Source organism: Pan troglodytes, chromosome 15 (genome assembly GCF_028858775.2).
Source record: "Pan troglodytes isolate AG18354 chromosome 15, NHGRI_mPanTro3-v2.0_pri, whole genome shotgun sequence".
Lineage (NCBI taxonomy): Eukaryota > Metazoa > Chordata > Mammalia > Primates > Hominidae > Pan > Pan troglodytes.
In genome coordinates this window covers 18,154,308-18,170,149 of record NC_072413.2, presented here as the reverse complement: position 1 = coordinate 18,170,149, position 15,842 = coordinate 18,154,308, and the positions used below count along the sequence as shown (strand labels likewise).

Below are 15,842 nucleotides of genomic sequence, written 5' to 3'. Positions count from 1 at the left end.
TCCCTCTTCTTTTTCGTTTTTTCACCCCCTTTCAGACTGTTCTAAAATCAGAAAGGAAATTCTCCTCCATGAGCATGTATATGTTTTTGGCTCTTGGAACTTGAGATGGTGCAAGTAAGTACAAGCACATTTTCCAGATAAGTCATGTGAAGTGATTTACATTTCATAATATGATCATTTCTGATTGATCTTATCTATTAAGACCACCCATAGAGATGGCTGTAATGAATTAAGAACATCAAACAATGTCAAGTTGTTCATTGCATGTATTTCAGAACATTGCCGAGATAAAGCCAGGTGGAGTCATTAATTTCACCAGCTAGTTATTTCCTTGCTGCGGTGCCAAAGATTGTCATTTTTGAATTAAAGCCTCTGGTTTTTCTAACTCATCTTTCATTGTTGATCATGGCAAGTGAATAATTAATGAATGTATATGTTTAGGTTGTGAGAAATTTAAAACACACCCTAAGAGTTGTAATGTTGATTGCTTTTAAATGTTGTAATGGTTTTGAGAGTGTCTGCTAATGATTCCTTAATTACATACTTGCTTTTCTTAGAAAATCAACTCATTTCGTTGTGATTAATTTTCTCTTAAATATTTAAGTTCATATTTTAATAAATCACTATGCCTGGGATTCCATTATATATTTGAAAAGATCAAATTTAATTTTTTTACCCAGGTAACATACACAATGGCTCAAGATTTGTGTTCTTTGATCTCACAATTTAAAAAAATATGCATTAAGCACCATGGAAATCCCAGCAACTTCAGCAAGAAAGAGTCTTTGTTCCATAGTTTCTTATGCTTGATAAATATGTGGACTAAAATAAATGGAATATCTTAATTCAGTTTTTGCTTCATGAGACTGGTTGAGTGAACATAGGCCTAGTGCTTTGACAATTGGCCTATTGTAGAAGATTGATATCCTAGTAGCCTAAAGAGAATCCATTTCTTATAAGAACATATATATTTTGGAAAATGTGGTATTTCTCAGAAAACTGCCGAAATGAATTATGTATCTTTTCTATCTTTATCTTTAAGTCTATTATTTTCAAAGATCTAAAGCTTTCACTTGAAAATTAGTCTTTTGGAAAAAAAGACATTGAAACTAGTGTTAAATTCTGTTTCATTGAGGTAATGAATATGAAGATTCATTTGCTGTAATCTCCTTGTGATCTTCTAAAGTATTTTCTTGTGCTTTTAAAAATAACACTATAATGGTCTATATGTGTATCAGTTTTTACAATAATTTGTCTAAACTTTAGCTTATACAGTGTGCATGAAGAACCAAGTGCAGTCTGAATTAGCACAATGCAAATAGAAAACCGACATTTTATTTTCCTCACAAAATTATATCTAATATAAACTTTACGTAAAATAAAGAATTTTTAAGTGCTTGTAAATTAATAACAAAATCATACATAATGTCAGTGGAGGAGAAAAGTTAAGGATTTTATATCGCAGTAAAATGCATTTCTAAATTGACTTAGTATTGTTATAAAACATATTCTTGAATATTGTATCAGAATTTATCACCACTATTGAAGTCAAAATAAAGATGGATCTCTAAAGTATACAATTTATTTGGGAATCACAGAATTGTAGTTCTGAACAAAACTGAAAACCACGGTGGTCTTCTATATGTGTGAAGGACAAAGAGAAGATTGGGGGTTTACTAGCAAGGGAAATGCTACATATTGTTTTGAAAGAAAGCTCACGGACACTAGAGAAGATTTTGGGAGCTGGTCAAACAAGCCTAATGGGAGACAAATCTTTTGAGACTTCCCAGGAGCCCAACTAGAAAATCTCTTAGTCAATTTTAGGTGAAAAAGGCTTAAATTTGAATTTGATTCTGGGGAAGTTTGTCATTTGTTTGGATGCAAAAAGCCTAAAAATATTTAATTAAAGTAGAATTACATATCCTTGAGAGATAATGGTCACTTATTTAATCAGAGTAATAATGGAAAGACTTCAAAAACAAATTCAAAAGTTACATAGTCAAGAGAAAAAAAATACTTAGACCTGTATTAGAGATGACTTAGTTTTTTCAGGTGGTCAAAACCCGAATAAAGACAGCCCAAACCACAAGAAGCTATCTTTAAACATAAAATATCTGCTTGTTAGGTAGAATACTTAGAGAGAGAGAAAAAAGCCTTTTGTAATATGACCATTTCTCTTGGCATATGCCCTTTTGTGTAAACTGGAAATTAAACCCCATGAAAAACTACTTTAATTCAATTAGACGCTGGAAGAGTGTGTGTCTAAGGTTATAAGTAAACCATATTATAGAATAATAATACACACACACACACACACACACACACACACACACACACACACGTAGTACCTCCACCAGGGGGAATGGATGGCTTTTAGAAAAAGTAACGGCATGTGAAATTTCCTGGTTACATAGAACAATTGGGATACATCAGGAAAAGCCAAGAGTACAGAATTCATCTATACTGGAAAAACATTGTTTTTTCCAGTTTTTTTGAGACAAACATTCTCAGTGTCAGGTTATAATACCTGAGTGCGAAGTGGGGAAAAATGCAATAGGAACTGACAAAAAAAAAAAAAAAAAAATTGAGAGAGTCACCACTTTAGTTAAGCAAAAAGATGTACTGTTTTAAGGAGAGATGTAAGGAGAGCAGAAGGCATTGATGTATTAACTGAAAATTACACGTAGTGAGATGCATAAAAAGCCAAACCTTTGAGATTAAATCTGAAAAACTTTAAGAGGAAAACTCTACCTCCTGAAATGAAGCGATCACTTATTTTTCTTTATTGCTGCTTCTAAAAAGAGGATACGTGTACAGAATGTGCAGGTTTGTTGCATAGGTATACGTGTGCCATGGTGATTTGCTGCAGCTATTGACCCGTCCTCTTAAGTTCCCTCTCCTCATCCCCGTCCCCCAACAGACCGTGGTGTATGTTGTTCACCTCGCTGTGTCCATGTGTTCTCAACGTTCAACTCCCACTGAATGAGAACATGCAGTGTCTGGTTTTCTGTTCTTGTGTTAGTTTGCCAAGGATGGTGGCTTCCAGTTTCATCCATGTCCCTGCAAAGGACATGCTCTCATTCATTTTTCATGCCTGCATAGTATTCCATAGTGTATATGTAACATATTTTCTTTATCCAGTCTATCATTGATGGGCATTTGGGTTGGTTCCAGTCTTTGCTATTGTAAATTGTACTGCAATAAGTAGAAAGATTTATATTCCTTTGGGTACATACCCAGTAATGGGATTGCAGGGTCAAATGGTATTTCTGGTTTTAGATACTTGAGGAATCACCATGCTGTCTTCCAGAATGATTAAACTAATGTATATCCTCACCAACAGTGTAAAAGCATTCCTATTTCTCCACAGCCTCACCAGCATCTATCGTATCCTGACTCTTTTAAATAATCACCATTCTGACTGGCATGAGATGGTATCTCATTGTGGTTTTGATTTGCATTTCTCTGATGATCAGTGATGTTGAGCTTTCTTTCATATGTTTGTTGGCCAACTTCTTTTGAGAAGTGTCTGTTCATATCCTTTGCCCACTTTTTAATGATATTATTGCTCATATTAACTTTGAAATGACTGAAAATTCAAAATAAAGACAAGAAAGATAAAATTATATTTTTTAAGTTATAGGTATGAAGTATTTTTGGAAGGAAAGAAACCTCTAGATTATATATATGTGTATGTGTATATATTTATATGTGTGTATATATAATATATATTGCTTTCAACAAAAAAAATTATTGGAGTCAAAATAGTACCATCTCCAGATGTTTTTATTTAGCTTGGTATCTAAAATCATTTAGGTGACCCATTCCCATATTTGGAGAATTTTTAAAATTTGTTGTCTACATCTGTGATATTCAGTATAGTAGCCACTAGCTACTTAACTTTTAATCAGTTATAATTAAATGAAATTTAAAATTCAGTTCTTCCAACATACTAGCTACATTTCAAGTGCTCAATAGACGCACTTGGCTAGTGGCTACTTTATTGGACAGGGCAGGTATAGAACATTTCCGTTATCACAGAATATTTAACCAGACAGCATTGATCTAAATGGTTTTTTTTTCTTTTTTTAACTGGAGTGCAGTGGTGCAATCTCAGCTCACTGCAACCTCTGCCTCCCAGGTTCAAGCAATTTTCTACCTCAGCCTCCCAAGTAGCTGGGATTATAGGTGCCCACCACCACACCCAGCTAATTTTTTTATTTTTAGTAGAGACAGGGTTTCACCATCTTGGCCGGGCTGTTCTTGAACTCCTGACCTCATGATCCACCAGCCTTGGCCTCCCAAAGTGCTGGGATTACAGGCATGAGCCATTGCACCAGGCCAAGTATCTTGTAGAGAAAGTTTATATTATGATTCAGATTTCCATGTTGCCCATCTTTTTTATTAATCTTATAGACACTTATTGGAGTGCTTATTATGTCTTAAGTGCATGAGAAGTGCAAAGAGTGTAAAGGCAAAAATGATGTAGCCAAATCAAGGGGTGGAGACAGACATTTAAAACATAATTGCAACCCAGCATGAATTCTCCAGGGAGAGGAGAGCAAAGGACAATGAAGGCAGAAAGAATCACGCTTGCAAATCCATGAACGGTGTGGTGTGTTTGGGAAACTCTGGGTAATTTAGCCCTAGACAAGTAAAAATAAGGACTAGAAAGGTATGCTGAGGCCAGATCTTGAAAGATTTCAAATAACTTCAGTCAGGTTACACTCCATTGAATGAAAACCCAGTTGAAACTGGTTTAAAACACAAAGGTGGTGTATTGATTTACAATGGAAAAAATCCAGCACTAGAGTGGTGAGCAGCTGTGATTCAACTAGAGCTCTGGCTGCCTTTGTTTTTGAATCTCTGAACTCTGCCACTTTGTTCTGGTTTTATCCTCATAATGAATAAGATGTTTGCTGTAGCTTCAAGCTTTGCACACATAATATGGCAATCTTTGGATGAAGAGAGGCTGGCCCTCTTCAAGATTTTCTCCCAAGATTGATGAAACTTGTTTTCTAAAAACCCTCAGCAAATTTCCCTCCCATGGCATCAGCCTAGTTAAGGTTACCTGTCCATTTCTGGCCAGCCCCTGTGGCCTGAGATTATGCCATGTACTAATTTGTTGAGAAACCTCAGACCTAAGCCAATCGCTGTCTAGAATGTAAGAGTGCATGGAGATCAATCAGCTTTTCTCTGAAGCTGGGGTGAGATTATGTGTTTCTGAGGCAAGGTCGCTACTGGAGAAGGGTAAATACCTGCGTGATAATTCAGAACTCATCAAGAGATAGAAGACTGGGTGTTAGGGGGTTAGCATTCTGAGTGGAGCATGGTTTCTGAAGTCAGACCTGAGTTGGTGTCCTTTATCCACCACTGCATGGTGTAACTTTATGTAACTGAGCCTCAGTTTCCAAATGGAGATTATAATGGTCATTGTCTTTCCTACCGTTGTGAGATGTAAAGGGGTTAACAGGAAAGGCACTTAGAATAGTGCCTGAAGCACAGTAAGTGCTCAGCAAATATTAGCTTTAAATTCACACTCAAATATGGGAGGGAGTTTGAGCTTTATCTTTTAGAGTCTGACACTCCCATTGAAGGTCTTTTGTATCTTGACAGCTAGAAGATTTCCTACTACTTAAATAATAATAAAACATTAGAACTCAAGTGATGCTAATGATGACAGGAAATGTGAATTAGTTGAGTAGTTGGGATGGAAATCACATGGCCCGCAAAGCTGAGAATATTATCTGGCCCTTTACAGAAGTTTGCCAACTCCTGAAATAGAGGACCAGAAAAATGTCTTCTGATATGAAACACCTAAACATGTTAAGCCTGGTGCAGTGGCTCACCCCTGTAATCCCAGCACTTTGGGAGGCCAAAGTAGCTGAATCCTCCCACCTCAGCCTCCCAAGTAGTTCCATATCAGCCTGGACAACATGGTGAAACCCTGTCTATACTAAAAATACAAAAATTAGCTGAGCATGGTGGCAGTTGCCTGTAATCCCAGCTACTTGGGAGGCTGAGGCAGGAGAATGGTTTGAATCCAGGAGGCAGAGGCTGCAGTGAGCCGAGATCACACCACTGCACTCCAGACTGAGCAACAGAGTGAAACTCTGTCTGAAAAAAAAAAAAAGATAAAATATGTTTTTATAAAATAGTTTTAATGCATAGCTGAACTTGAGGCAAAATAAGGAAATTCCTAAGTGTCCCAAAATGACAAGAAAGTACACACCTATACACAAACAGAGTGAGAGAAGTTGAACAAGCACACACACAAATATGACAAATGTGTATTGAGAGCCAAATATACGTCAGGTACATATTGCTCTGTGCCTGGGGAGCAGGGGCAATAAGGTAGAAAACAAAACAGACATGGGATTAACCTCATAGATCTTAAAGTCCAGTGAGGTAGGCAACTTCTATAAGAAATAAATGTATATTAAATATTTTGAAAAGTACTGTGAAGAAAAAGAGCAAGACGCTTTGAAAGAGAGTAACAAGTGACAGCTGCTTTAGGATTATGTGCCTTGAAAAGGACTCCAGAAATAGTGCCACTGGAACTCAGGAGGAGTTAATGTGTTCACGGAAATGGGAGAGAGCATTTCTTTTAGGTAGATGCCTAGGCTCTGCCAACTTTGCTTGATTCTATCTGACTCTATTAGACAAGTTATAGAAGTATAATAATGCCTTTGCTACAAAACCAGAAATGGATAAATACTTAAGAAGAAATTTTCACATCTCATCAAATGCGTGTTTTGATGTTATGGTAATTGTTCCAATTTAAAACATTCATTTTTACATATTTTCTTCTTTCTTTTTTTTTTTTTTTTTTTGAGACAGGTTCTCACTCTGGTTCCCAGATTGGAGTGCAGTTCTCAATCAGCTCACTGTAACCTCAAATTCTTGGGTTCAGGGGATTCTCTTGTCTCAGCCTCCTGAGTTGCTGGGAATATAGGCACACACAGCCACAACTGGCTAGTTTTCGTATTTTTTGTAGAGACGGGGTCTCACAAAGATGGGGTCTCACCAGCATCTTGCTGAGGCTGGTCTTGAACTTGTGGTCTCAAGCAATCCTCCTGCCTCAGCCTCTTAGAAGTGCTAGGATTACAAGTGTGAGCCACCACACCTGGTTTATACATATATCAATGGTTTTAATATAACAGCAAAGTCCATTTGAGGCAGAGGACAGACTTTTTTAAAAAAATTATTGAAACATCTGTCTTGCTCTTACCACCAAGGCTGGAGGGCAGTGCATGACCATGGTTCACTGCAGCCTCAACCTCCTGGGCTCATGTGATCCTCCTACTTCAGCCTCCCAAGTAGCTGGGACCACAGGTGTATGACACCATGCCCGGCTAATTTTTTTTTTTTTTTTTTTTTGTAGACATGGTGGTCTCACTACATTGTACAGGCTAGTCTTGAACTCCTGGTTTTAAGCAATTTTCTGGTCTCAGCCTCACAAAGTCCTGGGATTACAAGTATGAGCCACCACACCTGGCTAGAGAACAGACTTTTAATAACAAAAGAAAAGTCCTTTTTATTCTAAGGTTGACTTTAGGAGCCTGTTTAAAGGCGGGTAGATGAGACTGCTTACAGAAAGCTAGCTTTGTGTGCTGAACTTGATACTATTAGAGGTTTCTTGAAAGATCTGGGAAAAAAGGTTTAAAATTGCGAGTGGGAGATGTTTGCTAGACTAGAAATGGAGAGTCCTAAGCACTCAGGAATTCAGCAAATGGCTGCTGGTTAGGTTTTTGTTTTTATTTTTTGGATTTAAGATACCCTCAAACTCTAGTTATTTCTGAATTGAAGATGACCAATTGATGGGTATGTTTGTATTAGTAAAATCGAAAGCTTATTTATTTATATTTCACATTAACAAAACCCATAAATTATACTTTGCCTTTGTAACCCATATGTCAGCTTGGATATCCCTGCCCTTTAATAAAATATAATTAATGAATTCCCCAAGAATTGTTGAGGATTCTCAGGTGGCTAATTGTTCATGGTCATCTCTGCTGTTGCTGGGGATGGATCAGTTTTGTTTATGAATCATTTTCATTTCACATAGACTCCATAACAAGTCAATCCAGACCAGGCAAAGGCCTCGTTCTTCATTTGTCATAAATTTAAGATCAAACAAGAAAAAGAGAAAACACATGCCTAGGCCTGCCTAACACTTACAGGACCTGCCTTTACCTACCACACATGGACACCCAATCTTTCAATGGGTCATCCTCTACCGTGTTAACTGAAGTTTTCTGTGTTTATTTTTCTCATCTTTTAAATCTTCCATTTACTGTAATTTAGGAGAAAATGAGGTCACTGAGTTAATTCATTTTGCTGAGTTTAGTACACAAATTCTAGGCAACATTTCACAGACCTGGCTCTTTCATGGTGTAATAAATGTGGGCTTTTGTAAACTGTTTTCCTCTTTTTGGTCTCACAGCTATGTTTTGGATGATTAAAGTTGCTAAAGGTCTAAACACTTACTAATAAGTTTTGTTCTTACATCTGCACTGGGCGGTAGCATAGGGCAGTAGAAAGAACACTGAAGCTCTAGATACTACCGTCTCCTCAATCAAAAAGTAGAGCTTGGTTGAGAGACCATAGCCTAGTTAGCTAACCCATATGAATCTTGTTTTTGGTATGCATAAAGTGGATCTGATAATAATAGCTATTTCACGGGGATTTGCAAAAATCAAATGTAATCCTATGTATAAAATAATGTTTCATATTGTGCAATATAAATATTAGTTTTCTTATCTGTAACCTCTCATTTCTTTTACCCAGGTATGTTCTTTTGTTCACTATCCCTAAGCAAGACTCTACATTGCCTGTATCAGTTTCACACTCTTATCAAGGATGTATACATTCCTACATTTTCTTTTCTACAGTTAGTCATTTCATTAGAAAGACTTTTAAGTATTCACATTTATATTATAACATTTAATTTGAAAAAAGCTTTTTGCAAGAAAGGAGAGTATAATCAGAAATTCATCTATAAAGTCCTAGGTTTCAGCAGCCTGTGCCACATGTATTCACAGTCACTCTCCATTCTGCATGAGTTGTACTAATGTGGGAGCTGAAGGAGATAAACCCCCCAAATCAGTAGCTTAATACAAATGAAATGTGATTGTCAATCACAGTAGTTCTAACTGGTAGAAGGCATTGCACTCCACAGTCACTCAAGGATCCATGCTGATGGAAGGTTGTCATCTTCTGCACATGGCTTCTAAGTCATCCAACTCTCTGGATGACAATATCCAGCTGCCAATGGGGTAAAAGGGGCACTGACATCATGTGGAAGGATTTTATGGTCCAGATCCAGCAGTGCCCATCACATCTGTCCATATTCCACCCTCAGAAGTGTCACTGGGCTACATCTAAGTACAAGGATGGCTGGAAAATACATAGCTGTGTGCCCGGGAAGAAAAGAAAATAGGATTGTTGAACAACTAATGAGGTTCTGCCATGGCCTTCTTTTTAGGTCACCAGATGTCTGCCTTCCTGTCTTTCCCACACATACAAGACACTCATTCCTACCCAAGGGTCTCATACCATTATTGCATCCAGTTCAAAGTCCAAGGTCCAAAGTCCAAAGGGGAATAGACTGTACTCTGTATCAGATTCTGATATGTAAGCTTCTGGTTTTGCATTCTTGAATAAAAAGGCCAATTTTCTGCCTCCCATGTAGAGGTAAAAATATCTCTGTTCTACCTCTTGTCATGGTAGAACAGTGAAAAGACCACCATAATTGAAGAAAAAAATAAAATTAAATAAAGAAACCTGCTATGCAAGAAAGAAGACAGGCAGGCAAGCAGCAGTCGCTAGAGTATAACCATAAGGAAATCCAGAGTAGCAAGTAGTGAGAAGCTCCCTACACAGGGCATGGGGAAATTCCTTAAATAGCCCCTGAATCTACTCTCTGGGAGGAACCCTCTTTTCCATCATTTTTGGTGGTGGCTCCATCCTCTGGAAGGTTCTTATTTCTTATTCCCTGGCTGTCACCTCTGAACTGGCTGTTAAGGAGTGTGCTTTTCTTGAGGTCTTTGGCTTTATAACTCATTCTGCAAGAGTAAAGGTGAAAACCAATGAGTGTTTTATGCCGATCTGTCCTGCAGACTCTGGCCAAGTGACGAATGAAAGGAGTTTGCTGACATAGGTATTTTTCCTGACAGTGCGGCTAGGGGACTGCACCACTCAGTGCTGCTGATGAGAGAGTGCAGCAGCCAAAAGGAGTGCAGCCCCCCTAAGCTGGCCCCGCTTGCACTTATTTAGTACAGATTTAATGACACGGGCTTGGAGCAAACACAATTTGTGGGTAATTAACATTGTCAACTCCCCGAGTAGAGAGCAGTCCTGCACATGAATGATCAAAGCGTGGTTTCCAGAGATATAAGTAGAACAATTTATCTAGATAAGTTTCTTTACATTCCCTTGTTATCTAACCCTTGCTCTTAAGAGAATTTAACTGCCTTCAGCTAAATTCTCTTTTGAAGCTTTTGCAAAATCTCCCATTCTTCCAAGAAGATTTGTGTCTTTCCCTATAACCTTTACTTACAACTTTTCCCACCACCCTGACCAAACTCCTACAGTTTTAGGTTTAAGGTCAGTTACTTGCTGGCTCTGGGGCTGTGGAAGAAAAACTAAATCCCTCAGTTCATGCACACAGTGTGACAGCTTGGCATAAGTAAAAGACATGAACAAAAGGATTAATGAAGGAGTGAAAGAAGGAAGGAGTGTGCATTAGGCACAACATCATCTAAAAGCTAAAAAAACTGGAATGCATTAAACTCATTCATTCAACATGTATTGGTTGAGTGCCTACTAAGTGTCAAGTGCTGGGCCCGATGTGGGGGATACAGTGGAGGATACAGTGGCAACACATGGAAAGTAAAGGCAGTGAAAAGGCCATGGATTTAAAAATTAAAGGAAAAAAAGGGGTAATACATTTGTTATTGGTTTTAGCAAATCCAAAAATTGTGAGAAAATAGTGCAGTGTTTGCCAAATCTACAACTCTTTCACCCTCACTGAGTCTCAAATTAAGAATGCACAAAAGCAGAATTACTAGGAAGTCAAAAGTTTTATGGGTGTATTCCCTTAAGTAATGGCACTATACTGCAAAATTGGTGGAGGTCGCCTGCACATTTGAAATAACCAACCTGCACCTTTACCCCCTCCCCCAGATTCTAACCAAATAAAGTATGAAATAAGGCAGAACTCGCCATGCTACACCAACTTACCAGGAATGAAGTTGATGCTGATTGGAAAAGTGTCAAGCAATAAAGAAGAGTTTGGATTTATCTTAAACATTATCTTCATGTCACTTGAGACTTTAATCTCAGCCAAATCTACTTCCAAAACCAATCTCTTGTGCAACGATCTTGTCTGGGTCCAGGCCAAGGCTTACTTCTATTGCATAGCTACTCTCACCCTTCTTGATTTTTACTCTGAAGAACTTTCCTATCTGGGTTAGAGTTTCTTCTGGTAGGCATCAGATTCTGCGAATATTTATTATCTCATGTTAATCAAGACCCCCTCTAGATTCTGCTATTTAACTTTAACTATTTTGACATAAACAGAGTGATTTAAAGGCAGTTGTAACTTGTTTCTAAGTAGGGCCTGGTAAAGATTTTAAGCAATATATCTCTCCAGTCACACACAATAATGAATGGATTCTAACTTACCCTAAGTACTGCCATGTTCCTGAAGGTAAATAAACCATGTCAGCTCTGTGAGGCTTAGGAATTTTTCTTTAAAACATAGTAACCAAAAATGTTACCAGTTTTCCTTTGATTACTACTATATTGCCCAGGAAGTGTGATCAAAAGACATCTGTTGTATGTATCAAAATTCATACATCTGCTTCATTCACTTCCTTTTATGGTATCACCTCTGACTTCCAGTTTGCCTGCTGTCAGAGAGAAACAATTAAATGGGAGATGCTTTGGACAACAGGATTTTTAAAAATCCAGTGGCCACAGAGAATTGGAACTGAAGAATCAGAAGAGAGGATTGATTTTCTTTCCTCTTACCAAGTTTCTTAAGTATTTTCAGAACTCTTAAAGGGACATATCAATAGCAGGGAAAGTGTCTGAATTAATGGCAGGATTCTTGAGGACTTTCTCACAAAGATAATTAAGGTGGCACTCTAAGAAAACTACCAAAGACATCACAAATAATGTATAGATATTTTTATTGTAGTATTACTTATAGTAAACTTGGATCCAATTTGAATGTTCCACAATAGAGGAATGATTAAATAAACAACAATACATACAAGTGTTAGAAAAGTGTTCAGGCATTAAAAATCATGTTTTATCAAATAGTAAATGACAGAAAAAGGCTTGTAATATATTCAATGCAAAACCATATTCAGTATAATCTCAACTCTTAGCCCTAAATGTTGATATGATCTTGGATTAACATTTTTTTTACATTTTCAAATTTTCAAATTAGAAGTATGATTATTCTACTTCTATGGTGTGGAAAAAATTACCCTCTGTAGAAGTGAAAAAGTAAGAACAGTCATCTTCTACTTTCCACGTTTTCCAAATACAATGAACACATTACACTTTTACAGTGGAAGAAAAGAAACACCTATCTTTTAAAATAGTAAATAAATCAGAATAAGAAATTCATCATGAATTTACAAAATTATGTCATCAAGTATAAGTTCAGTTCATGTTTAGTTTTGAAACTGTTTATCAAAATTAAATAGTTTGACTTATTTTTATTAGAAATACAATTCTAAGTATTCAACATTGCTTTTTAAAAAATTATCTTCTAGGTTTTCACAAAATCTGAGGAGCTGCTACAGAAATCACACCAGATCTCATGTGTTGAAATGTGAACATGCTCACCACGGACCAAGGACATTCAACCTGTCAATCCCCAGGATTTCCAAGCCAGGGGTTTCATCTCTTACTTATGGAAAACGTGTCCATTTAATTGTGAACCAATCAGCTTTTCATTGTGTCAAAATCAAATCTAGATAGTGAAATTGATATTTTATCTTTATTGTTATCTTAAATATATCTTGGCTTAAAGAGACATAAGTGGCTCTTCCCCACTATACCAGATAATGAGTTGCAAATAAATCATTCAGTAGTAAAGTTCAAAGAAAGCTTGAAAGCATTTTGAATTTCCTAGTGTCTTACAGATTTGTTTCTTTTTACAACCATGTCCCATGTATATCTGTTTAGGATCTTAAGTTGTTAATAATCTACTCTGAATAATTCCTTAAGAAAACATTAAAAGGACAGTGTCTATACCTGGGAAATAAAACCCAAAGTAGTAGAAATTGTATTAAAAATCATGTAGTTAATTAAGAATGATTGTGAGCTTAGACACTGAAAAATGTGTCACTGAAAGAATACCAAAAATGGTCAGCCTTTTCCTGTTAAGTTATATTAAGGTATATAGTATAAGCACTTAGTACGTAAGAGAAGAGTTAGAATGAGATTGTACCAGGTTCAGAATTCCTTATCCGAGAAGACCAGACAAAATTCAAGGTTTTTAGAGAGGGACTACCCTGAACGGTATCACCAGTAAGTGAGTTTATAAACAAAGACAGAGCTTGGCAGTTTGCACTGGATACTTCAAACCAGTTTCTCTGGAAAAATGTGAGTTACTCAATAAACCATCAGTTTTCCTGAGGTAAATCAACTTTGAAATACAATGGAGAACTCTGGGTGATAAATCACGCTGGGTTACACACTGGGACTGCAGTTCACAGAACATGATTAGATTTAAGGCAATAGAAGATAGGAACATTTTTTGAACTAGTTTATTGAATCCTTTTGAGAATATCACTGTTTGGCAGTTCCTAGAAAGCTTAGACAAACTAATCTTCAAGAGGCAAACAAATTAACTTTGAACTAAAAAAAACAAAAACAAACAACCAAAAACTTTGAATTAGAGAACATCTGCAAAGAAAAGCCCAACAATCTGACATGTTGATTATTATTTTTTAACATTGCAGAAATACAAAGATGATTTTACTGTTCACACCTTTACACATTGCACAACAGAAAAATCCTTCAGTTGAATAGTTTCCATAAACTTTGTAGCGTTATGGCAAAAGGAGTCATCTGTGAAATACACAAATGTTTTGTACGGAGGGATATTTTCACATAACACAGGAGATGATAAATTTAGACCCCCTCAATCTCATCATCACACTGATTATACTGTAAGCAGTGACTGGGGTGCACGCATTGCATGTTTTGAAGGTATGGATGTGGCAATTCTAATGTATCTTAACATTGTTTCTGAAAAGCTAAGGTTTTGTTATTGAACTACTATTAGAAGTCGAATGTGATCCTCTTCCAATGTCTGGCATTGCCTTCCTGTGGAATTAACATTCTGTGTGATTTAGAGTACGTGTCCTGAATTTCTCAATGCTCATAAATACCTTATCTGTAGGGAACTTTCTTTAAGGGAAAAGCAGCTTTAGCCTGTCTCCAGTATATGGCCCTGACTTGCTGATACATGTAATCTATTATGAAGGAAAAAGAGCCATCCTCACAAATCTACAAGATTAAAACTCCTAGCACAAACACAGCTTGAATCAGTGCTTCTGTAGCTTGTTTCAGCAAAGGGACCATAGCCAGCACTGTGGCTACAACATATGCCTTGCCATCAGATACAAGAGTTAGGCTTCATATCCACGTCCTGTGCAATAAAAAAGCTTTAAATCTGAATGGAACATCCATAGAACTAGCTCACAGACAACTCAGAAGCAGGAACACTTTAGTCTGTGTTCAAGTAAAATGAAGGTTGAGATTTCTTTATGCAGCAGCAGAAGTAGGATTCGTAATCTCTCTTTGGAGTCAAGTTGGTCTTTGAAAGAAAACCAATTTGCTTTTAAGAGGCTCTAATCTAGTAGGATACAAGATGATGGCAAGTATGTTTAAACCAAGTATAGACTAAGGGACTGGTACATTGAAAAACTATCTTCTGTTTTATCAGAGGATAATCAGGGTGTCAGCAATGCTGCTGTTACTACTAAGGTCACCAAGGACCTAGACCAAGAAGTTCCATCCAGCAACACCTTATTACAGTGTACAGAGGTCAACAGTAAGAGGTAAAAGAAAAAGGTAACCTTTTATTAGACTTTTACATTACATTGCTAATTTTTATTACAGAATATTTTTCATTGTTTTATTTTGATGCACTGATATTTATTTCTGATTCTGACTCTGCCTACTGTTATTCACCCTACTTGTTAATTCTAATCTGTTCTTTTTATTTGTAAAAGCATAACTTTTCTGAGGCATAGTTGTGTGTGTATATGTGTATTTAACCTATTCTAGAAACATTAAAGTAGAAGAGATCGAGATTACAGATTATAATAGCATGTAAAGAGTTTTATACAGTTAATACCTGAGAGTCTGCACAGTGGGGAACTCTGAAGTAATATGTAAGGTGTCAAGAACAAGCAGGTCAGGACTGTGGCACTCAAAGGGCAGGTAACTAGCTTTTCAGTAACATTTTTAAGTAACAGTTTCACAGATCCTCAGAGAATGCCAGGCAGTAAAGGACGCATCTCAAAATCCATACAGTAGATTTCTGGTTTCCAAATTTCTGGGATATATACTTAATACGGTATTTAAAACTCTGCAATTGCTATGGAAGAGACATTCTGGAGAGTTACATATTATCCAAAAATAAATTTTTCAGAAGCAAGAAATTTTAAAATAAGAAACCAACCAAAAAAGAATGGCCAACCTTTTAAACCTCTTTTTTTCCGTTAATAAGGAGCTACATAGTCTGCTGGTGAAGAACTTGATAGAAATTGACTGTTTTCACTTAGTGGGCTGATCCCCTTGTATCTGTG

General features: G+C 36.8%; 1 protein-coding gene across 4 annotated transcripts in view; it reads left to right on the top strand.

Annotated features, from left to right (window-relative positions):
* The window catches only part of LOC107972911 (putative inactive fatty acyl-CoA reductase 2-like protein), a 39,947-nt gene extending 26,831 nt beyond the window's left edge, over positions 1-13,116 (top strand). For 3 of the 4 annotated variants that reach the window (XM_063792778.1, XM_063792779.1, XM_024348633.3), the window contains one exon: positions 12,792-13,116. In XM_063792778.1, coding sequence (XP_063648848.1) covers positions 12,792-12,999 — 208 coding nt within the window. In that variant the 3' untranslated portion in view covers positions 13,000-13,116. Of the gene's footprint in view, positions 1-35; positions 223-12,791 lie in introns of those variants that run through there. The other variant, XM_024348638.3, reaches the window with a different exon arrangement.
* The last annotated feature ends 2,726 nt before the right edge of the window (positions 13,117-15,842 follow it).